The 27,668-nt window shown below is 33.0% G+C and overlaps 1 protein-coding gene across 3 annotated transcripts in view; it reads left to right on the forward strand.

Moving 5' to 3' along the window:
* Positions 1-5,948: 5,948 nt before the first annotated feature.
* LOC110025495 (probable trafficking protein particle complex subunit 13 homolog) overlaps positions 5,949-27,668 on the forward strand; it is a 106,887-nt gene continuing 85,167 nt past the window's right edge. For 2 of the 3 annotated variants that reach the window (XM_020726005.1, XM_020726007.1), the window contains exons 1-4: positions 5,949-6,300; positions 12,871-13,040; positions 17,632-18,021; positions 18,098-18,182. In XM_020726005.1, coding sequence (XP_020581664.1) covers positions 13,033-13,040; positions 17,632-18,021; positions 18,098-18,182 — 483 coding nt within the window. In that variant the 5' untranslated portion in view covers positions 5,949-6,300; positions 12,871-13,032. Of the gene's footprint in view, positions 6,301-12,252; positions 12,580-12,870; positions 13,041-17,631; positions 18,022-18,097; positions 18,183-27,668 lie in introns of all 3 variants that reach the window. The other variant, XM_020726006.1, reaches the window with a different exon arrangement.

A 27,668-nucleotide genomic window follows, 5' to 3' on the forward strand; every position in this document is an offset into this window, starting at 1 on the left:
TTCGATGATTAGATGGGGGTGTGTGAGAATTTCATTACCCATTACATAAATTTGAAGAAAAATTAAATTTTTAATTAATTTTCATTTTCTTAATTAATTTTCATTTTCAAATATTTGAGTACACAGCACTTGAACATTGTTTTATAATAAAATTAGAAGTTTGATGGTTTTTTTGAAACTTCGAACTGAAGCATTTATGTGTTATAATTTGATCATTATGAATTTGATAAAAATATCAAAATTTATGGGTTGGGGTTTTGTAATGAATTTTAATTTTTAAGTGAGAATTTAAAAATTGAATGAAAGAGGATGCTAGATTTATAAATTATAATTGGAATATTTACATACATATCACCCAATTCTTAAACTTCAATATTATATATGTGTGTGTGTGTGTGTGTGTGTGTGTGTGTGTGTGTCACCTTACCTATATATCAAAAACGTGTGTGTGTATACATATATATATATATGTGTGTGTGTGTGTGTGTGTATATATATATAAATATATATATATGTGTGATATATATATATATACATATATGTATATATATATATATATATGTTTGGGTTGGCTCTATCTTTTTTGGATTGTGTTTTTGTCTGGAAATCCAACGTTAACTTAGGATCTCTAAGGGCCTAAATTTATAAAATTTTCCTACAAAAACCTAATAAAATTTCAAGATAAATTAAAATATAAGATTAAAAGATTCAAGAATTTTAAAACTTATTTTTATTTTCCTGCATGGCATTCAGACCGATTTTAAAATGGGTTGCGTGCATGACTATATCTCAAGTTATACTAATATGGCCCCCACATTATGACTTGAATAAATAATTGTATCATTTGCATGCCTCCATACTTCTCCAACTCGACTGACCCAACATAGATTTCTGCTTCGACGGTTGTCTAGTGTGCAAATATCATTAGTGGCTTCCCCGACCCTGACTGTGAGTAAGTCCTATTATTAAGAGTGGTTCCGACTTTGTAGTTAAACCTTCCTCTTTGTTCTTTTCCAGCAGCATGTTTGATATTTTGGAAGGTACAAGTCTCGCCTCTTAAAGCCCCACCAGATAGTCATATGATATAGTTTTGTTCATTTGATCTTAAGACTACCAAGGTTCCCTTGAACAATGCAATTCTCAATTACTGACAAAGAAGGGTCTCAGGTTGTGTTGGGTCGATTTCCTTCACAACTAGGTAAACTTAGGGACTTAGTGCTTTAGATGACGGGTCTGGGTGCTCGAACTTGGCTACCTCTACTTGTTAGGGATTACTCTTCCCTTCCTATGACTATCCACTTTGAGCCCTATTGCTCCACTTACTGTTGTTGATATCATCTTGACTGACTTATTATTAATGAATTATCGCCCATTTGGGATATGATGAATTGCACTATAGTCTTATGGCCCAAATGTGTTTTGACATATTATGGTTCCCCATCAGAATGATTTGATTATTTCACAGGCTTTATATGTCAATGAATCATTTACCCATGTGGGATCATAAGAGCCTAACTCTTCACCCTGTGGCTTAGTGGAAGCTTTGAAAGCATCAGAGTATTCCCCTGCTAAATAATTGGCATTTGATATCCCTATGTTAGTTGTCACTTTAAATATAAGCAAAACTTTTTGGATCAAGAGTATTATTAGGCAGCCTCCAAGATATAATTAACTAAGTGGGATGCGTCCTCTTAGAAGTACTTTGGACCTCTTAATAGGAAAACACATTTGAATCTTTGGTTGTGGGTATATTTCGTAGGCATTCTTTCGCAGTTATTTAACACAAGCTATTTTGGTCTGATCTTATTCAGACATATATGCTTGACTTGTCTGGGTGAGGCTTGCATACGAAAGTTCATCACGTTCTTTCTCTTATTTGTCTATCTTTGTCATATGTCCAACTTTTCCGGTTCCTCTCTTCTCCTAATCACTCACATGATCAGGAATAGATATGAATTGGTGTATTATCTTTACAATGACAAAAAAAAAAAATCTTCTAAAATTCAATGTTTTAATTTTTCAGAAAATTTTTTTAATTACAATAATGCAATGTTGGATTTGTCGTGCTCAAGAACATTTTCAAAGAAGCTAATTTTTATAAGATCTATTTTTTTTTATATTAGTACACCAAAAAGAAGAGCACATGCAAAAAAAAAAAAATTCAATTTTTACTAGTATAAAAATCACATATATATAATTCAATTTTGAAAACAACAAAAGGATACATTTAATGGGTTTGTTATTCTTCTGAAAATTTCATAAAAATAGATGAAGTTGTTTTGCATTAAAAAAACTGAATATTTTAACAACCAATTTAATTTCAAAATTCCATTGATATTATCATAATTTCAACATCATGATATGACAAAATAAAGTTCTCCTAAAATAATAGTGATATAATTTTATCATAATTTTTTTTTAGAATTATACATAACACTTGATCATTCATTTAAAAACTAAAATTAAAAAATAAGTAAAAATTGCAAAACACGTATAAAAATAATAAAAAATTTAAAAAATTAAGTTCACTTGAATTGTCAATCTTTTTAGGAACACACCGTTTGGCATGCATCATCTCCATGCTAAGAACATGCCTTCACATAAATCATTATCTCTCACACGACCTACAATGAATTTTAAAATAATTAAGTCCCCTTACACAGAAAATTAAATCATCAAAATAGGATAATTATCTCCAATGTGTCTAAACAATGATAAGCAAGCTATTTTGTGAAGAAAATGAAGGCTCAACTATAAGGTTTGAGAACATCACTAACTATGAATTCAATCCATCTAAATATTGATAGTAACCTCTTTTAATAAAAAGATTGAAACCTTTTGCAAATTATGATAAGAAGTTTTGATGTGATTTTTCTCTTACCTCTAAGTGTATATCAATAATTATGGAAAGAAAGAAAGGTTATATAATTTTCCAAAATTTAAAAATTTTAGGAATTCATTTAATTTTTTAAGTAGGTACTTAAGCAATGATGCCTTTTTTTAAGAAAAAATAATGCATGTTATTTAATATAAATTTTTTATTTGACAAAATGTACTAGATATCAATTCATATAAACCATATGTAAGTAAAATATTTAATTATGTTTTTAAATAATAAAGATTTTATTAGATACAAAAAATAAAAACATAGACTAAAAATACAAGGGATTCAAGCATTTTAAGTGTGCAAGCAGCTACACCACCAATACGTGATGCTGATGATGAATCCAATTTGTTAGATAATTCCTTTTTAGCATTGGGGGAGGGAGGAGTGGTGTTGGGTTAAGCATAAAGCATTAAAACTCAAACTTTAGCAAATTTATTATTGAAATATTTTTATGTAACGAACCCATCAGGACCAAAATTGCTTTGATATGAGTCTAAAAGTCAAATACTTCAAATATTATTAAAAACTTCATAATATCATTTGAGGGGTTAACTTCTTTTTTATATCCTCCATGTTTTGATCAAAGATGGTGTCTCAATGATTATAATCCAATAACATCAATATCACTTAAATCTAATTTCATTAGGATAATTAAACACTTAAAAGTCCAATATAATTTATATAAGATCAATAGAAATCATCCATAGAGTTTGCTTGGTTAAAATAACCAACGTTCTAGTCCAAAAATCTATAAATAGACTTTTCATATAAAGAGGGGACCAAGACCCCATGCTAGAGTTGGAGAGAGCTTTGCTTAAAAAACAATGATGTTGGCAACATCAGTAAACATACCTAATCAACTATTGTCTCCTAGCTATTGTTGCCAAATTATACTCGCCAGCCTACTATTGTCACTTTTTCACATTCACTCAATTGCTACCATTTGACTGCCAAATAATATTATACATGTCATTACTAATAATTTGATACATTTGTCAACACCAACACAAACTATCATTAATAAAGTTGATGTACATCATTAACACAATTGTTGATGCACATTATCATTATGGAGGTTGATGCACACTGACAACACTATCATTGATGCTCACTAGTGCCAATAAAGCTAATGTAGATTATCAACTCTAACCTTAATGTATATGCCAACAGGGTTGGTGTATATAGTGATACAATCCATTGACAAGAAGACCAATGTACACCATAAGCATTGATCTTATTGCTTTACATTATTTAGAAGATTGATGCTCACTATTGCCAATAAAGCTAATGTAGACTATCAACTCTAACCTTAATATCTGTGCCAACAAAATTTGGTGTCTATATTGATACAATCCATTGACAAAAAGGCCAATGTATATCATAAACATTAATCTTATTGCTTTACATTGTTTAGAAGATTAATGAACACTTTTAAAACTAAAATCTATACAAGCCATCATTAATAAGTTGATTAACATCGTTGATGCTGAGATCAATGCATAGCATAACCAATGTATGTTGTCATCACAAAGGTTAATGCATCATTCCCAACAGGATGTTGATACCAACATTAAATCATATTATCATATATAAAGTCAGCCATGTTATCTATACTAACATTGATGCACACCACCACCAACAAGATGATGCATGTCACCATACAAATGTTGACAAGTGTCATCATTAGCAAGGTCGACACTCACCTTCGACTTTAAACTTGACATTTACTATTGTAACCAATGTTGTTGCACGCCATTGGCTTTGATATATGCCATTATCAACATTAATTGATACCCAACAACAATAATGAAGTGAATGCTTGATATTGACACCAAGAATTATGTTGATTTTTTGGTATGTAGTTTTCCCTCGTGTTAAGAGAATGTCTACATAAACTGTCTGCTAAAGATAACTCAAATATCAAAAGGCTATTACTGCTTCCATCATGGAAGCAATCATTTCATAATTCATGTTTACTATATCATATTAATGACTTTCCCAATTAGTTGAAATAACTTCAATTATAACATACAATATACACTAAGGTAATTATTTCAACTAAACTAAACTTTTGTTTCTCTTCTTTAAGTTTTTCATGTAAAAATCTTATCTTCTATGAGCTGCTATTGAGTTATTTTTGTGCGTGATGGATAATCATATAAAACTAAATTGATAAATTCTCTTTATTAACATAAAAATTCCAATACAGGACAATAATACTATAGTACTTATTTAATAATGCTTTTTAATTTACAATTAATTAAAAATAAAAGCACTCATTTATTAATTATTGAATGCTAATCAAAATCAATAACCAAATAATTTGAAAAAAAACAATGATTGGACTTTTGTGCACGTTATCAAAATATAGGAATACCTTGCTCATGTGACAAGTGCTCACATTAAATTTCCATCACTTAATTATGATGATGAAAATATCATTTTGATTATAAATTTAAAATATTTAAAATATGTTGGCCCTTTTTAAAAAATAATCATTAACTCCATTTATTTGGGTGATTTAAATGCATAACTTTCACCAAAAATACCTTTTGATTTAAATGGAGCTTTTATAATCTAAATAAATAAATAAATAAATAATATTTGTTCTGAATGCAATTACATATTTAACACTCGAAATACTGCTATTTAGAAAACTAGCACTCTATATATCATTCATTTTTCAAATCCTTACTTAAATATTAAAATTTGCACTAAAATATTAGCCCATAAATTTCATTTTTTTGTTAAGTTGCTGTGATTTTGAAATGACTTTTGCTAGTTTTATAAATGATAATATTTTAAATGCTATTTATATAATCATCCCTTCAAAGTTAGCTAAAATCAAAATATTTAGTAGATGAATCATGTGTTTTGAAGAAACAAAGTTGAGAAAAGCGACAGCAAATGGGGCCCACTAACCAAAAAAAATAAAAAACAAAAAAAATGAGTTGACCACTTTTTCTTTTAAGTATTTTTAAAAAGTAGGCATCGACATGCAATTATTATCATTTATTTGGCTTTTTTTTTATAATTATTTTAATAATAAATATCTAGGTGATGTACCAGGTTGAAGACAAGTCTAGAGCCATCGGAGCCGGTAATCGTAGATCGAGCTGCCTACTTCGCCGCTGCAGATCATTCCCCGACCTCGTGGTCGCATCAATCCCGACCAGTCATCTTCCTCGGGCCCCCGCTTCTCCTGTTGATATCTTTCTTTCGTTCCACAACTGCTTACCCTTCACCTAATTCCAGGAGGGAAGTCGAAGTAACAGAAGTCGATAAACGAGGAGACGGAGACGGAAGGAAAAGCGATTCTTCTGTCAATCGCTTTTCCTCTTCGCATTATCTTGTTTCGCTCATATCTTTTCTGTACTCCTGATCGCGCTCTTGTTTTGTTGAAATCGGCTGAGGTAGTCCCTTCATTCTTCTTCTATTTGATTTCATTGTTTTTTTATTCCAGTTGGGTGATTAGAACTGTAAATATGAATCTGATTTCTTAGTAAAATGTGGTTCTGGAAGTTTTATGCTGTTTTATTGGCCTGAGATACTGAACATTGATTTATCGTGATTGACAATGGTAAAGGGATATTCTTTTCAAATATTCAAACAGTTTTTTATTATTTGAGGGTTTCCGTGGATGTATTTTACGTGTTAACGATTCAATGTGTAAAGGATGAGTAGAATTAATGGCACGCTCTTAAGAGTCTCTTTTTGCAGTTATGAAGTTAAATGGATAAGAATACAAGATTGAATTTGAAACTTGGTTCTTTGATTATTTGCTGACAAGAAAATATTTATGCTAAATGAAATTGCCAATTTAATGAATAACATTTAAATCAGAAAAAGTGTGACATGACCTTATCTTGATTCCTCGCGCCTGTGCATTAGTTTTGAGAGGTTTTTTCATATTTACCACCTAAATCTTACTGTATTACGTGTTTCATGACCAATTCTTGACCAGTCTACTTATAATTATCAATAACCAGAAATTATGAAGAGTTGATTGTGAAATATATCATTTATGAAAATTTGGATGCTGCTAACCTAACATGATTGGCATGGTTTGTTTAAAAATAGAATGATTCAGTATATTTTCATGTATGCTTTTAAGAGCAGAATATATAAACTTTTCAGCCTTTTAGCTTAACTGCTTCATTGATTGTGATTCTTTCATTTGGTGCATAGTTATTCAAGATGGTTTTTCATATTGTATGACACGAGCATTATGAAATTGGCATGACAATGCAACATTTAAATCAATGATTTGAGCTGGGAATGGATTGGGTTATGTTTAAAGTTGAATCTTCTTAGGTTATTGATGGGTATTTCCTGAAAGAAAATGTTACAACAAGGGCATAATGTGAATCTTTTGGCCATTTTTGGAGTTTTGCAAATGCATAGACAGCTTGGAGATCCCGATGCATGATAAAAAAGATTATTAAATCAATGATGCATTGGTTGAGTCTCAAGTAGGAAGGGTGCCTCAAATGTTGAAGTTGGGTGTCGATAAATAAAATGTGATTTTGATGTGTAGTAGAATCAATAAAAATGATTCATTAAATGACCATAGCATCCATTAGGTATATTGTGATAGTCAATTCAGACTTCAGATATGTATATGTCAAAAGCAATGGAAGCACCACTTGTTAAATGCATGGGGATTTAGGGGTGATGTATTTCGTGAAAAGGCTAGGAAGTAAAATGATCATCGCCTACACGGAAAATAGGGAAAGGATCGTAACTTGCCAAACAGGGGAAAGTCAAGAGCAAGATTCGTATACTCGGTAAAACAGGCAATGAAGGAAATGTCCTTCTTTGCTAGCACTTTATTGCCCATGGGAAAAAGCCACCCCAAAAGCTAGAGTCCCTCAGCTTATATAACAAACAGAAAAAAAACATTTACCCAAAGGACCCTTAATAGGCCATTAATTGAATCCACCAATGCTGCATTATTCTCCCCATGGCAAAGGGCACAACTCCAGATGAGAAACCTGTGACTCTTCATGGGTATTATTGCTTATATGGGGAATGAAGTGTTTAAAATTGAAGACATCTGAAGTATGAATATGAGATGGCAGTTGCAAATGATAAACATTCAGATTCAGCTTCTTGGTGACTTTCAAAGGTCTTTTTATGCATGAAAGCAGTTTATTATGTTCATGTGTTGAGGAGTGAACTTTGAACATAATTGCCCACCAACTTCTAACTCTAGGTGATGTTTTTTGTTTGCCATGGCTTTGTATAGTGGTGTAAGATTACAGGGAGGATGGTAGATCAGAGGGAGTTCAACAGCCCTGTGTAAGATCAAACTTAGCCGAATTGTAATCTCTATTGAAGTTTATTTTTCTCCTAATTAGCGTGGGCAACTTGTTGACTTTAGGAGATAGTTCACTTATTGTTCTTTGCCGTTTTTTTTAAAAAAAAGAGGCAAAGAACAATAAGCGAATTGCCTTTTTTTAGGAGTTTAATTTGCTACCTTCTTTGTTTTGTGTGAACTGAGGTGACTTTTAAACAAATGTTTCTTCATTCCCTTTCCTCTCCGCTCCTCATTGATTTGAACTGCACTTTGAGGGAGGCAAGTTCAAGCCCGGCCAAAAATTGGAGGAAATATTTTTACTTCTTTAATTCTCTGTCTCTGGTCACCTACTCAACAACCTTTTGCTTGGCAACTCTCTGTTTGATAACTGCTCTTTTGGTTGCAGGGACAATAGTTGTCGGCTTCTCTTCCTATGTCTCTTTATCCTCTTCTTGAATTTTAAAGGAATCAAGAGGCTCTTAGTAAAAATTGGATTCATTGTTATTGGTGAAGCAAATAGTGGAATTTGTCTTTACCGTTGAAGCTTCCCATTTAGATCCCTCATTTCTCATAAAATCTTCGTTGTCTCTAGCTTCTTTAATATCAACATCAGGAAACTCGACAACTTTTTCCCGAGGAGGACCTTGATCAATAAGAGCTATTAAAATTGAAAGTAAGATATTAAAACTGTAGTTGGGAAACTTAGCATGTGTCAACAACAAAATGAATGAATTAAAAAAGGGTGAATGCATTTACTAGATAATATTTTTTTAAAGATAATGATGATAAAAAAGCCTTCACTTTGAGCTCTAACTTGCTCAGTGGTTGAAGTGTTGGGATTCAGTTTCACGTAAAGATAGCACATGAGCCCTATTCACAGGAAAGTGTAATAGTTTAGTGGAGTTTAGCCACTTGTTCTTTGATTAAAAAATAGTGAATTTGTATGCCCTTATTTCATTCTCCAGATAACCATCTTATACTGATGAAGAAAACATCATGATCCCATCATAATATGCCATAGTGGTGAAGATATGGTGGAATAATTTCATTTACTTGTTGCTTCCTCACGTAAAGAACCAAAGATATTGTGCTCAGGAGTTCAACATCATCTTACACCATAGAAATTAAATATGTGAATCAATTTTTGACAGAGGAGGAACCTACGCCTGAGTCGAAATTAGTCCTGATAACAGCATGACTCATTCCTATAAATGATGTTCGATGCTCGCTTTTCTTAGCAGCCCATGGCTGGTAGGAATAGTGAAACCCCATTTCATCTGGACCATATTCAAATTCACTCTTGAAAACTCATTTTAGCATGCAAGAAGGTTTCACTACTCTTCAGGAAAAGCGAACTGATTAAATGCAAAAGAATTAAAGCGAAGAGCTCAAAGAAGAAGATGAAGGGAGTAAAAACGAGAGAATGCTTGAGCTGAGTTGTTCAGAAGTTTTGAAAAAAATCTCCTAACTACCTCTTTATAGAGAGCTGCTAGTGAGCTGATCGAAGCAAGTAGCGTTGCCATTATGGCGTGGCTTTTACAATATGAGATTTTAAATTTAAAATATATTTTAAAGATTTTCAAACATTATGCTTTTTAGAGGAAATACCATCTTGTCATTGCAATTAATGCATCTCTCATTGGACAAAATAAAATTAAATTGGTGAATTAACAAGTACATAAATTGAATTGCTGTTTTTAATTTGATATTATATGGGGAGACTTGAGTTAGTCCCCCCAAAGAAAGAAAGGTAGAAAAGACAATTTTAAAGCAAGACTTCTCAATGTTCATTAAGCACTTCAACACAAACTCACCACCAACAAGAAATTGGTTTGACCGGATAGATTATATATACTTCTGACTTGCTACCACTTGAGCATTAAGTAAAACGACTTTTCACAGGAGAGTCGTAGTCTTCGGCAAAAGAATTTTTCAACTCAATCAGTTACTTGTTGAGTTTGGCTTCATCTCCTTCCATAGTTAACTTTAAAGCGTTGACCTTAGGATAGCTTGTCTAATGTCATCCATAATGTTGCACCTACAACCACTTTTTTGGTACTTGAAGTTGTAGTTTTAAGTATATTTATTACACTCAAAAGTGGAAGTCATCATCAAATATCAACCAGTGGGGTATTCAGTGGAGTCCTTGTTCTTACACCAGTGATGACCTAGGCTAGAGTTCTCCTCTCATTTTCAAAATCCGATGCATCTACATCTATCAGTTCAACAGAAGGCTCAGCAGTTTTGTCCAGTATATCCAAAACATGAGTAGACTCTACTTCAGGGAGAGCAAGAGCTTGAGTTGCTTCATCTATTTCTCTTTGTAGCAACATCTAGACAAGTAATTTGGTTGACAAGTGTTTCAACACCGAAAATTTCACTTAAATGCAAACAAAACTATCAAAATAATTTCTTAATTTTTTCTTCATATTAACTAAATGTCAAGGAAAAATAAGATACTAACCTTATATTCCATAATACGTTTATGCATGAAAGAAAAGTTTACTTACCCTTGAACTCATTGGAGACTGGCCTAGGAGTAGGCCGATTTGTTGGTAACTTAGTATGATTGGTGAAGCCCCTAGATTTGAGCATCTATTCTAAATTTTGGGAACTCTTATCTTCTTTTTTTCTTTTCACAAGAACTTTTTCATCTCATTTTCACTTGTCGAACAACTTGGCAATTAAACTCTCTTTTGCAATGTTAATTTTGTCCTTTCGAATTTCATTATTTTGCAATAATAAAGATTTATAAAACAAAAATCAAGTATAAAATGCGATCTTTACATAATATTGAACTCATATTTATTGAGCAGTGGCACGAATATGAATATGGCCACATCATTCCAATCGTTGATCGCGCATCTTAAATAATTATTAATCAAATCTCTTATTCTTTCTTTGTATATTTGCAAAGTGAAGAGGATTAACGAACTAAATATTTATGATTAAAATTTGATAACTCAGTCCAAGTCTATATTCACACATGATTAGCTTAGCTTCAGAATCAAGTCAGGTTTATCTAAAGGTCATGCCAGCTAATTGGGCAAAATCGACTAGTCCACTCGACAACCAGATCAATTATAACTCGCTAGCTCAACGACACGAACATGAAAAATCATCAAGTTAACTACTTTACCATAGATATTCGTCAGGGTGACAACTCAGCTATGGCCACTCTTCAATTTGCAACTTAGATGAAAACTCATTAGCGCATAAGCTCTACTAAGGCTACTCATAAAGTTGGCATGCGCTAAACAATGTTCGGGTAGTCAAGCTATGGTTCCAAGCTTGGCGACCTATAAGACCACAAGATGAGCTACATTTTTGTTTTTATTTGTCCTTTTTATCGATAGCCTATTACGTAACGTACTCAATACCGATCCAAATCTATAAATAGAGGGTCAAAGTTGATACTTACACAATTACAGTCCTTGGGCCTAATTACACATTCCTTGTATTTATTTCTTTTGAGTTATTAAATCTAAAAAAATTCTCTACTATTATCTTCTCTCTTTTCTCTATCATTTTGTTTTTCTTTATCTAGGAATACACTTTTCTAAGTAGTGTGATTTTACGGACATTTTGGGATTTAACGTCAATATTTAAATATATATTAAATTTATATATATTTTAATGATAGTAAGCAAAGTCCAATTTAAATGCTGATGGACCCGTTCAGATCGTCTCAATGATTTGAATGCACTCACACAATCCATTCTTTGTAACGATGTTGCGATCAAATTTTGTTTGGTGTCTGAAAACTTCATCTAAATGAAACTCTATATGCACAAAACCATGTGAAGCTCTGATAAATCATTGTCAAACTAGGTGCATGCCTCCCCAAATATAATGATGAACATGATGTGAATCATGGAATTCAATTTTAAGCACAATGACAAACCGGAATGACCACTAGTGCCTTAACATTTCATCATGTGTGGTCTTGCAAAGTACACGTAAATTGGAACTGCGTAATGATTCACAAGTCTAAAGATGTTTGTAATCAACATAGGACTATCCTACAGAATTAATAGATGACATTTGCTGAAAACAATCTCAACAGTGGCAGGAGCAGTATTTACATGCAGGTAGAATGGGTAGTGGAGGAAATGTCCTTTCTGCGAACACTTCAATGCTCATGGAAAGACAAATCAACAACCACCATAAATATAAGAGTTTCTCAGCTTATATAGCAAACAAGAAAATAATACTTACACAAAAAACCCTCCTGGCCATAAATTGGATCTGCCAATGCTACCTCAGAAAAGAAGAAGACCCCAGCATGCTTGGTTCAATATTGTTCAGAAACAATTCAGAATCTAAATTCAGTTATGTGGCTGTAAGAAGAATGGATTTCTTGCATCTGAGGTTTCATAAACGTGATCTTTAGGTATGCTACTTCTGACAATGATATATATTGTTTGAGCTGTGAGGAATATTTATTCAATTAGGAAATTTAACAGAAGCATACCATGGCAGTCTGCCTTCATTTATTAACACTCTATAGCTTTCAAGCTTAATCAATTGTTTCAATTAAAATTTAATTGATTTTAATTCCTAATAAACATGTGAAATGTTGCATACATCTTTATGATCCAATTTGAGAATGTTGAGATTATCAAAATAATTTAATTTATTGTGTAGAAATAACACCTATAAGAACTGTATTTTCTTGTCGCAGGAGCAACTCATTTTTTCATCATGTCCAACTCTATTTTCACGAAACTATTGCTGGCTATTGCTGTGTGGTGCATAGCATATGTTGCTGCCGCCTTAGTGTTCTCTGTTCGATTCTTCACCGGGCATGGTGCTACCAGCATGAACTAGTTAAGCATTCCGAGCAATGGCTAGGTGATGCTTTTTTTCTTCATGATGGAACCACTAAAGTGAATGTTGATGCTTCGACCTCAATTCTTTACTTTCTTACTATATACGGTAAAAATAGTCCTACTTTGTATCTTCCAGAAAGATAATAATAATAAGGGTTATTTATTATCACTATCTTTTTAAAAGTAAAATACACACTTTCATGCATTGCTTTATGACACCGAGCTGTTATAAGTGTAAATATCAAACTTTGGGTGTTAGTTAGGTAAATATATAAGAATTGTGTGATATTTTTGTAAATTTCCCTAATAATAGTAAAAATGCTCCTGTTGAAGAGGAAGACACATGCTGCCAACTCCATGAGGATGGTCTGTTGCTTTTGTCATACTATGTATGACTACAGTTTCTAGCTAATTGCTTGCTCAAGAGTTTTTTCTGTTTATTTTTAAATTTTGCGCAACTGAGGATGAAGGTGCCGACAACCTTTGAAAGCTGTTAAGAATTATAATAGGAAATAATTTATTTCTATAAGAAGTTATGAGGAATAAATTAGTTCCTTAATATAAGAAGATATTTCCTTAGATTAAGAATTATTTGGTTTTCTATTTTATGTTATTTCATATATCTCCTAATAATTATTATGAATTAATTATTGGAGATATTATCTGATATATCTTTTCTTTCATATAATTTTTTTTTTATTATTCATATTATATAGTTCTTGTAAGGGTTATTATGCCCTCGTTCATATCAATAAAATAATGGAGTATTCCACTTTAGTCCGCATTATTCTGAAATTTCAACATGGTATCAGAACAAGATTTCGTAATTTAGCCGCAACCCTCCTTTGAGAATTGTTGGACTCCCTTCCTGTCATCCTCTGTGCAGGAAGGGAGTGACACTCGTTAGTTTACAGAAGCCATGGAAAGTATCACAAAGATGCACTCCCATAGTTCGATCTCGATGCTGCCTTGGAGTTCGAACCAGAGGCGCTATCCCTATCGCCGTCTCTAGGTCTGCACATCGGCATCAACCTCAGCAGCATAGTCGTCAAGACTCCGCCTACCTATACAGCTAATGCATTGCAAGCTAGATTGCGATCAGAGACTCCTTCAGTCAACATACCGCAACCGATGATGGGGAAAAAACCATCTGCATAACACTCCTAACTTTTCAGATCCGACTAGAAGCTTGTTGCCATGACCATCGCCTAGAAATGCACGGGCTGATGTTTTGGAGGATTCTCGATTCTCCATTCTCCTTCTCCGAGGTCTTTCAGAAAGTTGGGGGATCTAACTTCGCTTCTATACACGACTCCCAAGAAACCATGACAACAAAATTGCTTTGGAGTTTGGCCAGACATCACTACAAACCAAAAAAAAAAAAAAAACTTTGTGTTGTATCTTTCAATGCCTGCACCATTGATGGGGCTCCAGCCAGGGCGACACCAGCGATGCCGCCACCCGCCTCATCATCATCCCGCCGGAGATATCGCTGTCGTGGATCGAACAATGCCGAAAAAATCCATCGCCGACCCTTCCTCTTGCAGTATTTTTTTATTCCCTGTCAAAGCATCAGGGCTCCTGCAATATCTTTCTTCTCTGCCAAAGCGTCAGGCGAAGCTGCGTTTCCGGCCGATCATTTCTCCTGCCGCATTTTTTTCTTCCTTTCCCAAGCGTCAGGGAGAGCTGCGTTTCCAGCCAACCATTTCTCCTGCAGTTGTCCCTTTCCCTGCAAAACTCAAAATACAGCAAAGCTTGAATCCAACAAATTCAGCCAAATCTGAATCTCTTTTCTACATTGAAACATATGACAGACAAACTGAAAATTCAACCAAGCCTGAATCTATCCGAATCTAGCAAATTCAATAATCAAAACGACCAATTTTTCTTCACTACTCAGTAAGTTAGGAATTATTAACATACATTCCAAACTTGAGGGGGAGTGTTAAGAATTATAATAGGAAATACTTTATTCCTATAAGAAGTTATGAGGAATAAATTAGTTCCTTAATATAAGGAGATATTTCCTTTCCTATTTTATATTTATTTACTTACATTAAGAATTATTTGGTTTCTTATTTTATGTTATTTCATATATCTACTAATAATTAATATGAATTAATTATTGGAGATATTATTTGATATATATTTCCTTTCATATAATTTCTTTTTTATTATTCCTATTATAGAGTTTTTGTAAGGGTTATTATGCCCTCGGTCATATCAATAAAATAATGGAGTATTTCACTTTATTCCGCATTATTCTGAAATTTCAATAAAAGCTACAAACTGCATGAAAAACTCTATTATAATTGAATCATCACCTCTGATACTAGTTCTTAGCAGAGTAACTGAAAGAGAGATCGATGTTTGACTTGATACATCCATGATCAAATCATTTCAACCAAAAACTCAAGTCTAATAGTCGAATCATCAGTATTCCAATATAACAATATTTTTAAATATTCTAATTTTAATTCTATCATGTTATCATGTTCTTTAACACATATAATTACAGTTAATTCTCAGATTCTCAGATTTAATCATCTCAGAGTTAGCAGCTTGCAAATCCTACAAAAATATGGTTCATGACTGACCCTCTTTTGAATTGTGGAAAGCCTGCGCTATTGCGTCAGCAAGTTTAACATAACTTCCCTAAATCTAATTTTGTTATTCCTATTATTCTGTAAATGTTGTATTGGATGAATATAACTGATCTGTAGAATTCATTCGATGCATTTTCGCCTGGATATTTAACAACTATTGTTGATTTTACACTTTTGTGAGCAACTTTATAGTCCTAACAATTCCTTTTTACAGGAAGATTTCATCAAGCATCACGAGTGTCATCTGTTATGCACTTACATTTCAATTTACTGTTCTTTTCTTTGTTTGGATAATGCAGATATTGTTCTAAATGCTTGCTAAAATGAAGTTTGAATGTGTAGGAATTTTAAGCATAAATGTATTTCTTAGAGTTTGTTTTATCTATAAGAATAGTGGATCTTAGGCTCCATTTGACACAGCTGTGTGAAATTAATATGTTTTGACATAAGTTTATTGGATATTCCAAAATTTTTTTCTATTACTCATGAAATACTAGAAAATGCATAAATGTAAAGGGTAAATCTCTCTTTTGCTTGGATCTTTTTAACAGATGGGCAGATTAATAGCAAAGATGAATTTTTTACAATCTGAAACTTCAAATCTATTGGAAATCTCAAGTGTTAGATATATAAATACAAAGGAAATGGGTGTTATGTATGAAGATGCCCCTAAATAAGTTACATCACTCATTAAATGTAAATTAATACTCCTAAATTAACATTTTCTTATGTTAAAATGCATGTATTATATTAAGACGAAAAAGAAAGGAAAAAATATTACATCAGTAGTACGCACGTAGAGTAACGTGTGTGGCCAATGAAATCACGCCACGATACCCCGCACAATACAGAAAAAAAAACGACGCAGTAACACGAGGAATATTCCCCCCCCCCGTTGTTATTCATGTGTTATTGTGTGTTATTCATGCGTTATTGTGTTCTGTGAATATTCCTGGTGTTATAATAACACAATAACACATGAATAACACATGAATAACACACAATAACACAAGAATAACACGGGAGAAAATATTCCCCCGTGTTACTGCGCCGTTTTTTACTCTGTCGGGCATATTTGGAAATATCCACGACAGAGAAAAAAACGGCGCAGTAACACGGGGGAATATTTTCTCCCGTGTTATTCTTGTGTTATTGTGTGTTATTCATGTGTTATTGTGTCATGAGAATATTCTTGGTGTTATAATAACACAATAATACATCAATAACACATGAATAACACACAATAACACATGAATAACGTGCAATAACACAGGGGGAATATTCCCCGTGTTACTGCGCTGTTTTTTTTGCTCTGTTGCGCGAGATGTCGTGGTGTGATTTGATTGGGTATGCACGTTATTTTTACGTGCGTAGTATTATGTAATATTTTTTCAAAAGAAAGCGATTTAAACCTTTTAAACTTACAATATGACTGTTTTAGTTCATTGAGTTTTGCATAGGAAAATTGTTTCTAGCAGTGTTAATAAAAGCTCGATGTTTGTGAATAAAAATGTTTAATTTTTGACCGACATGTCACACATAAACAAGAAACAACTCAATTATGCTTGGATAAAAAATACAATATATTTATAATGTTAGACTCCTATCATTTTATGAGGAAAATCAATTCTCCACAAGTACTTTTGATGCAAAATTGTGATTATGGAAGCTGGATCTACGATCTAAGAACAGTTTGGTGGTCTATTTTTAATTTTTTGTGGATATGAAATTTTGATTGTTGAATGAAATTAATGAAAAATTAAATGAATTATTATATATTTAAATGTCCAAAACAAAAAAAAAATTATATTTATTTATATTATATTAAAATATCTAAATTGTATTAAAAATGACATTAATATTAAGTTATCTAAAATAAAATATATTTATTCGAGCTTATATTTGGATATGATTTATAATGTTAACATCTAAGTTTAGATACTAAGTATATAAACCTATTATTATATTATATTTAAATTAAAAAAATTCCCACAACAACGTTTTCAGCCGATCGCTGCCCCCGCTCGACTCCAGGGAAGCCTCCACTCCGAGCTGTTCATTTCTGCTAACGCCATCACCGGCGATGTCGGATCACCACGCCGGTGGCTCGGCATCCAATCACTCCCTCGCCTTCCGTGTAATGAGGCTTTGCCGGCCATCATTCCAGGCGGAGGACAGCGTTTTTCGCCTTGACCCCTTCGATCTCCTCGCCGGAGAGGATCTCTTCAGCAACCCCCACGTATCCTCCACCATCATTGAACAAGCCGTCCACCGCCCAAATTCATTGAATGCCGGCGAAGGAGGAGATGATTTCAGCTTCCGCGGCCGATTCGAGCTTCAGGACCCTAGCGATGCTATAGGCCTACCCGGATTCCTTATTCTTCCTCAGTCCTTTGGGTCCGATTGAATGCCCTACTTTTTATTTTCCTTTACGATATTCGTTGTTCGTCTCAGCATTACTTTTCGTTTGCAGTGCAATATATCTCGGAGAGACCTTCTGCAGTTACATTAGCATTAACAACAGCTCCAAATTTGAGGCAAGGGATGTAGTTATTAAGGTAATATTCTTTGTTTGCTGCTATTCTCCTTATGTACAGTAATGTTAACGTCTAGTCGTCGTTTAATTTGTTTCAACGGATAATTTCAGTGATTAATTCGTAACGTAAATATTAGCGTCTCTAAGAACACTCGGAAACCCCAAATATAATCTATTTTTAGTATCTTATTTCTACATTAAGATGGTTTATGCATTGATTTAGATTTTCACAGAGCCACTATGGGTTGTCATTTTTATGCTGTGGCCTCTCAATTGTGGTATCAAGGATGTGGTTGTTGATGAATACAAAACCAGTAAAATAAAGAAGTGAGTTAGGTTGGATTGGAAATCTAAAATGTTTTTTCATAAGATGATTGGAGCTTGGAAGTATACAATGGGTTTATGGAGGCATGTTCGTGGAGAGGATAAACAAGCATGTTATAGGGTTCATCTAAGTAGTTTCTGATGGGAAATATTATATTAGCAGCGTTGGATGGTTGTGATGTTAATGAAAGGTATAGACAGAGCGGTTTTGGTAAGCCACGATGATCAATGCATGTTGAAACATTAGGAAAAGAATAGCGGTAACATTTTCTTTTGTGGAGCAGTTAGAGCTGCATTGTTTAAAATTTGAGCTATGAAGGTTTGCTAGAAAGCCATCATGAGTATTCCTCTGAGGGATATTGGTGATAACGAAGCTGAGAGTAGAAAATAGAACTAAAACTTTATGGTAAAACGAATGAAAAATTGCTCAGAAATTTTGATTCAAGAGTAGGGGCAACATTAATTTGGGGATGTACAGTGGAGATGATATTTCTGTTATGAAATACTGAAGAAGAATGCAGTATATTTAACCTTAAATGCTTTTAACTGTATAGTTCATATTGGAACCCATTATCTGAATATTATGATTTATAATACAACTTAAAATCACTTTTTGGAGAAATGCTTGGTGTCAACATGGTTCATTAGAACCTCTTAACTTATATTATCAGTTGGTGTTTGTTTAGTGGCCTTTTGAACTTAATAATGGTAGCCTAAGGAAAGCAGCATGATTAACCTAGCCAAATGAAGTGGTAGAGAATGACTGGTGGAAAATTATCTTTATCATGAACTTAGATTATTAAATGCAGTAGGAAATCAGAGAAATAATTCTCCATAAGTGTTTCGGATTTAAGAAACTAATTGAGATAGTGGAGGTAATGATGGTTCTGCTGTTTCTTTGAAAGTTATGTGAAATATAGATTTTTAACATGTAATTGTTTCAACTTCCATGTATCGTCTCTTATTATTCTAGGACTAACAATGATATTTTGGACATAAAGGTTGTCTACTAAGACCTTTGCAGTAGCAGGAGTAAGATACTCAATAATTGAACTGTTATATTTTTAGTTTGATTGCCGAGTTCAGAGGAAACCCAACACTTGGAATGACGTCTTTCGCCTAGCAACAATTTCTGGTGGTGCCTGATGCCAATGGGAGACACTTAGGCTCCCAACACCATGCTTTCGGGACAGAGCCTTTCGAATTTTTTTTGCCCAGAAGGGGCATAATCTCACCTAGATTGTTCTTCAAACCACAACGCATAGAAACACAGTCCCCGGGGGTGGTACCTAAGTGTTTGGAACTGAATTTTTGCAGGCCAGTGTTTAAATTATGTTTTTGCTAAGGATATGGAAGCGTTCGTGTCAAAGGCTTTGGATTTTGTGATTTTTCTTTGTTGTTAGAGAGAAGAATGTAGTCTCCTTGAGTTTCAAAGCTGTAGAGAGGCTTTAGTGTGGTATAATATATACATTTCTTCCTGCTTTTTCATAGTAAATTTCATAGTGTGGTGTGATTTGATGATTTTTTTTTTCATTTTTTGTGTTTTTTCATGTTCAACCTTGGTGTTTTTATAATTTTTTGTGATTTCTTGCTTGTGCACTTCTATTCGAAGTTTTGCTTCAAATTTCTTGAAAGACATTTTCACATTTCAATGCATTTCTGTCACCACAACAGTGGTATCAGAGCGGGGTTTTCTGAAGATTTTTGATTTGAGTGGGAGCAATGACTAATGAAGCGAGGTAAAAGGTGGAGAAATTCAACAATTTGAACTTTGCTTTTTAAAAAGTACAAATTGAAGATTTATTGTTTCAAAAGAAACTGTATTTGCCACTGGAACATATCACTAAGAAGCTAAAATCGATTACTCTAGAAGAATGGGAAGTTCTTGATCGAATAATACTTGATTTGTTTCTTCTTTCACTTTGTTTCTCTGCCGCTTTCAATATTGATTTGATCTTCTTACCATACTAATAAGAATGTATGAGAAGCTTTTAAATTCAAAGAAAGTCTTTATGATGAAGAAATTATTCAAAAATGAAGATGATGGATGACAGTTCAGTAGTTGAGCACTTGAATAGCTTTAATACTGTGACTAATCAGTTGCGCTCTGCTGGCATCAAGTTTGATGACGAGGTCAGACTATTATTACTTTTATCTTCATTGCCAGACAGTTGGGATGGACTAGTTAATATGGCAAGTAACTCTTCTGGTAAAATGAAGTTAAACTTTGATGACATTGCGGGTTTAGTGCTGAATGTAGAAGTTCACAAGAAGGTGAGCGGTGAAACTTCAAATTGTATTTTGAATGTTGAAAATAGAGGAAAGAATCTGGATAGAAACACTGATAGAGAAATATTCAATTTCAGGAGAGGAAAGTTTAGGTCAGAGAGAGAAAAAAGGCAGAAGTGAGTGCTGGAACTTTGGGAAAAATGCCACTTCTCCTAAGAATGTTGGTGGTGGAGGTTCACATCGAATGTTCTCTACAAATGTTTTTACAAATGAAATTCAATGTGACTCTTATTTGTCCCTAGATAGTACTAAATCATGGGTAGTGGATTCATGTACTTTTTTTATATTTGCCTCAAAAAGAGGTGTATAAAAGCTACTCTCAAGGTGATTTAGGGAAGGTGTATTTGAGAGACAACAAAGCTCTCAGTATTGTTGGAAATGGTGATATTGATATCAGGTTGTCAAATGGATCAGTCTAGAAACTCAATGAAGTTAGACATGCTCCATGTTTGAAGTGAAATTTGATTTCTGTGAGTCAGCTTTTAAGGTCAGAGTATATGATTACTTTTATAGCTGATTTGCTGGAGATGACCAAAGGAGCAATGATCATGACTTGAGTCAACTGTCGGTCGCAAAATTGTGAAAGTCTATTTAATTTAATATTTATATTATAATTTTGAAAAGTAATAGTTTAATTTTGAAAGTATGAGACCGAATCGATCTCATATAGACAATAGTTTAAATAAATGAGCATAACACTACAAGTGGTATACACAAGCAATATATCTATCCCGAGGAATATATACATTACCTACTAGTGAAGCTCGATTAAATAAACTAAATAATTTATGAAGTTCGTTTTGGTCTGCAAAATCATTTATGTTAACCGACAAATTTTTCGTATATAATGTTAAATATTAGACAGTTTATATTAAGCTGGGTTCTAAAGTTTTCTATAAGGATAAAAAACACGAAATTCAGATAGCTAAAGTAAGAGTTTTCTATAATTAGGAGCTTCCTCATTTAAATTATTTTCAATATCTTTATTCTGATTTATTTCCCTTTTAGCTGAATATTTAGATCAAGAATATAGATTATTAAGTTATATAAAATAGATTATACAGAATATTTTGTATCTAAAATAGATTGTAAGATTATTATTTAATAGAGTGAAAGCAAAGGGAAAAGGCATCAAACCTATTCAGAATTCAGCCTATTTTTTCTCAAAAATTTGACATGGTATCAGAGCTAAATTATTGCCCTAACCACCGATAGTCGTCGGAGGACCGTCAAGACTCCCTTCCTGCTGGTCTTCTTGCGGGATGAGAAGTGAGGAACTATTTCTTTGCCTTGATTCTCGCTCGGTTGCTTTGTCTAAAACCCTCGTCTGCGTCGATCGACTTCAGCGGCTTCGACTTGACTGTTCACTTACTCGTTTGGGCCTCTAGAGACGACCGTGGTTGGCTGTGTGAGCTCCGGGCTCCGAGTAGTCGCCTCAGGAGAGAACCTTTGGCGCAATTTCTGTATCTCTGACTTCGATCTCCCATCGCCTGAGGATCACCCTGCAAACCATTCCTTGTTTAATTATATCTTCATTATTCCTTTTCCCGCTGCTACCACTGTCACAGTGAGTCGCAGCGACCTCCAGTGCTCTCCCACGACAAAGGCATTGAATTCGGCGTCGTCGTTCATTGGTCTTTCGATTTGCTGCTAGCTTCGGGAGGCATTGGGAACAACGGCGGTAATCTCTCCGAAACTATGAGCAATTTTGCTTACATGCATTGCTCTAATTACACCCTCTTTTCGACTTCTTTCTACCTGAAGATTTCTTCCAGCAAGACAATCTACACCAGAGTTCTATGATTCCTTGTTAGGAGATAACCTTATTTGGGGAGAAAAAGAATGATCTCTTAGGCACCAGGCAAAATTTAGTGAACCAAAAGAAGATCTTCTTAGCGAGTTCTATGAGAATTATTTTGCACCCCAACATTACTGGTATGATGAACACCATGAACTTGTTTTCATTGGCACTCACGACTTCGATATCTCGGCTTCAGCACTTTTGGCGTGAAAATCAGGAAACAAATCATCCTCGTCGTTGCAAGAAGACTCAATAATATTTGAATTGTATAACTGGACGCGGATCTTACTTGTAGGCTATGATCAATAACATCTGGATCGTGTAATTGGATACTATTTGTGGGCTATGATGTGTAGCATTTGGATTAAGACGCGGATCCTACCTGTAGGCTACGATCGATAACATCTGAATCATGTAACTGGAAGTGAATCCTTCTCGTGGCTATGATTCAAATTTCTGGACGATAATGATAAAAGATTTCTTGCTTTTCTTTGCTCGAATCATGTTATGGTTCAAAAGTTATCTTTGAGGCTTTGATATTCTCGGCTGACACTCTCAGACTTCAACACTCTTAGTCTTTCGACACTCTTAGGCTTCGACATTCTCGGCTTCGATACTTTCGGCTTCGACACTCACTACTTGAGTATTTTTGGTCCTGACAATGTTATCAATTTATTGTTGGCAAATTGATGCTTCTTAATCAATTAACATTAATTTGAGGGGGAATGCCAATTAGGAAAGACGAAAATCAGAGAGCTAAATTAAGAGTTTTCTATAATTAGGAGCTTTCTTATTTAAATTATTTTTAATTTCTTTATTTCTTTATTCTGATAATTTCTTTATTCTGATTTATTACCCTTTTAGCTGAACATTTAAATTAAGAATATATATTATGAAGTTACCAAAAATAGATTATACATAATATTTTATGCCTAAAATAGTTTGTAAGACTATTATTTAATAGAATGAAAACAAAGAGAAAATGCATCGAGCCTATTAAGAATTCAACCTATCTTTTTCAATACTTTGACACAAATCCCTATAGTTAATTACATCTCAGACAATTGAAATCGCCTAAAAAAATCTCGATTTAGATAAAAAAATTTCAAAGTGTAGAACTTTCAAAGTTGGACAAAGGAGTACCAAATGAGAAAGACTCAATTTGGGAACATTTATTATGAAATCCAAAGCAAAAAAACTAGGAGATGTCACGGATTCTGAGGAGAACCCTAGTGACTTCCCAAGCTATCTTATGGTTTGACTTCAAATTTCAAAGAGACTTTATTAAACGTTTCATCCTACCAATTTTATTAATTAATGCTTACATTTGCATGACACAATCATATAAATAGTCTAGAAGACAGGAGTATTTATGTCATAACGAACGACAACCTCGGAGCCTAAAGTGAGTTAGGAGTTAAATTGCACAAAATGATTGTGCAAAGACCTAAAAATAAGGTAATAATTTATGCCATACTATACGAGCTACCTCAAAGTTCTATGACTTGTTATTTAACTCTACGAAAAGATTGCTATTGTAGATTCATTTGCTTTCTCGAAGTTGTTCTTCTGTACATCTTTGTCATGCTGCCCACGTAGTTAACTCCAAGCTCTTCGTCGAAGTAGCAGTCCTAAAGTCTAAGGTTCAAAAGGTTTTACTATATATGTTTTAATGCTTTGGTTTTGTTGTTATTCTAACATTATGGGGGGTTAAAGTTGATTACAGTGACATCGATTAGGATCCCACCTATTTTATTTTGCATTTACTTTGTCTAAACGAATTATTAAGCTCATTTATACTAGAGAGGTCTCGTTAACAACCATGGGTTACCTCATCCGAGGGACTCCCGTAAATTCAAAAGGACGTGTTATTTTTTTTGTTTTTTTTTTGAAAAAAATGTTATTTTAGTTTTGAAAACATGTTTTTTTGTATTTTTCAGTTTTGGTATAGTTTTGTTGGTAAATTAAATAATACAGGTATGAAATGCTATAAAGTAAATAAGTAAAATTGTATTGCATAAAATATAAATGCGTACCCGATCCTTTGCTACCACTGCATGATTTGCATCATAAGACAATATATATATGCATGAAATTTAAATAAATTATAGGAAAGTAAATCGGAGCATCCGATATGGAAAAAGTCAAAAAAACAAATCTTACTTAAACACGAGCAAGTAAAAGGAAAACTCGTAGTCACATATGGAAGATCGGTACTGAACATAAAACATTGGTAAAGGTGAGGGCTCAGAGTTGTACTGTGTGTTTCCCGGACCTTAAGTAAGAGCTACCACTTAAGTAAGAGCTACCAACTCGATCATTTACAGAGGTCAGTCCTAAACTCGATTTAAATGATTAACCGTGGATCTTTATAAATTTTTATTTTTTGAATTTAATTTTCATGTATATAAAATTTACTTTATCATGCAAAAGAGATTTTTGTTGCAAAGGGGATTTTCATTTAAAACATTTTTTAGAGTGATGCAGTTTCCAAGTTAATTAATTTAATCGAGCTAGGACTACAAACAACCTAAGAGTATCAGAGACGATCATTTTCTCAAGGGTCGTCGAATAATATCATCGGTATTTATTCTCTTCTTTTATTAAAGGTCTTTAAGGTAGGAAAACTACTATGAAATCTTATATCGTATTCCTCGTTTTAGCAAATATTAACATTATTGTCATTGCCCTAGCCACCTAGACCTCAGAATTACACAAGTCCGATGATTCATGTATGACAAAAACAAATATTCTCGGTTGCTAACAAAGATTTAAATAACTTAGAGAAGACACAAATCCTTGAGCATTGGGTCAATTAATATAGGATAAGTAGTATAAGACATTTCTGTTGATTTAGGTGAATTTTTGGGTCCCGACATAGTGGGCCCCTAACAGTTTTAATGAATGATTTTCTGAGCAAAGAATAATAAGTTTAGTGTTCCTTCAAAATATCCAAAAGATCTCAAAAGTGTTCGAGGCGTAATCCTAAACAACTTTTGAAACCCTTTGAAATGTTTCAAATTCATTTGAACTTATTGCATTTTTCAATTAATGATCCGAAGTTAAATTAGGTTTCAATGAATTATCACACCCTGCGCTCAATGTACCTTAATATTTTAATTTTCCCAAGAGCGAGGTACTCAGACATTGAATCGATGTTTTATTTAAGAGTTATGTAAGTGGGTGCTCCTAAGGGCAATCTCAAGTCATTAAAGATCCCATACCCATGATCAAAGTTGGGCTTATATTGTTTAAGGGTGTTCATTAATTAATCATGTTCTTCTTTTCTAAACCTCATTAAACAAGTTTAAATATAAAGCCTAGCTTATTACTAAGCCCTTAAATCCAATCTTCAGGGTAGATTTGCAATAATAAAAAATGTTAAATAAAATTTAATTCTCATTAAAGCTCATGCTTATTATCTAATCACCAATTAGGGGCTCCAAATGAGCGAGTTATTATCTTCCCTGCTTCCTTAATATCATCCAATTAAGCTAGATTCCAAATCTCAATAATTTATAAAATTACATTTTTACCCTTATTATAAAAATGAGACAAGTTGATTTCTATCTCTTAAACCCTTATATTTCAAACATCCAAAAGAGTTTATTATGATTAAAATTACCCATTTACCCTTTGAGTTGATCTAAAATTTAATTAGGACATCAGAATCCCAAAATTACCTCTTTGTTCCTGGGGTTCTCCACTTCATAACACATTAAATTAAACTCAAATGATTTTGAAATTTTTATGGTTCCTTACTCATGGGTTAATTAAAATATCACATGATAAATTATGATTTTTTTATTTTTATTTAATTTTTAATAATTATTTTAGCTTAATAGGAATTTTCAATTTTAATTTATTTAATTAATCAAAGTGAAGATTCTGTTTAAGAGAAAATTATTGGAGGTTCACATAGGTCAAAAGACCACTTGGACCAAATTTTATAATTTTTAAATTATAATTTAATTATTATAATTATTTCTTAATTTTTTTGATTAATTAAATGGAAAATATAATTCAATTTCAAAAAGTTACTTTTTATATTTTTATTTAACTCCTAAGTCCAGAACTTTTCATTTTTGTGATTTTTATTCTATTTATTATTAATTTTTTAATGAAAAATTAAGAAAAATATATTTTTACTATTTAAAAATACATAACTATATTAGAAAAATTAGGAAAATATTTTAAAGGGTCCCAAGTAATCAGGGAACACTTTGGAGCACTTTTGTGCATTTTTATATTTTTGTAATTTTTAATTATTTTTAAATAAAAAAATTGTCTAAAAATGAACTATTTATTTTAATATCAACTTTATTTTTCCTAGTTGCTTCTGATCACAGGAAACCTACCAAAATAAATCCCATATTTTTCTGATTTTTATTTTAATTTATATAATTATTTTAAGCAAAAATAAACAACTAATCTTGAAAATTAGGGCTTTTGGGGTTAGAGGTGTTCTCTGACTTTGGAAAAATCAGAGAGCATCTCTAATCACATGCAAAGTAAGCCCTCCAAATTTCAAGTCAAGGTGATTAATATTAGTCAAGGTGATTAATATTAATATTTAATTAAATATAATTAAAATACTCTTGAGTATTTAATTTATTAAAAATAAAATACATGGTAAATAGATTTTCTTTTTGGTTCGTAATTTTTTCCACTGTTCACTGAGCAACAAAGTATTTTTATCTTATTTTTATGAATTTTCTACACCAGGTTATGAATTTTTAAAGTTTCAGTATTTAAATAATTAAAAAGCTTTTTTTTTCTACTTATCCACGCGACATACGGCCCATTTAACCCTGCCTTCTGCGTTAATTGTCACGCGGTCCGCGCTTTATGAAACTTTCTCTAGTCCGACGCCTTCTCTGCCGTTCGATCAATTCACGCGTGAATGGACGACATCCGTTCATCGTCCCCATCAGCTCTAAACAGAGAACCGTCTACACTAAAACCCTAAGATCTCGCTCGATATTCAACCAAATCACATGAAATTTGTTCCTATAGCTATATCTAGTCAAGACAAACTTATCTATACGGTCACATACATATAGGGGTGTAAACGAGCCGAACACGAGCGAGCCA

Source organism: Phalaenopsis equestris, unplaced genomic scaffold, assembly GCF_001263595.1.
Source record: "Phalaenopsis equestris unplaced genomic scaffold, ASM126359v1 Scaffold000301, whole genome shotgun sequence".
Lineage (NCBI taxonomy): Eukaryota > Viridiplantae > Streptophyta > Magnoliopsida > Asparagales > Orchidaceae > Phalaenopsis > Phalaenopsis equestris.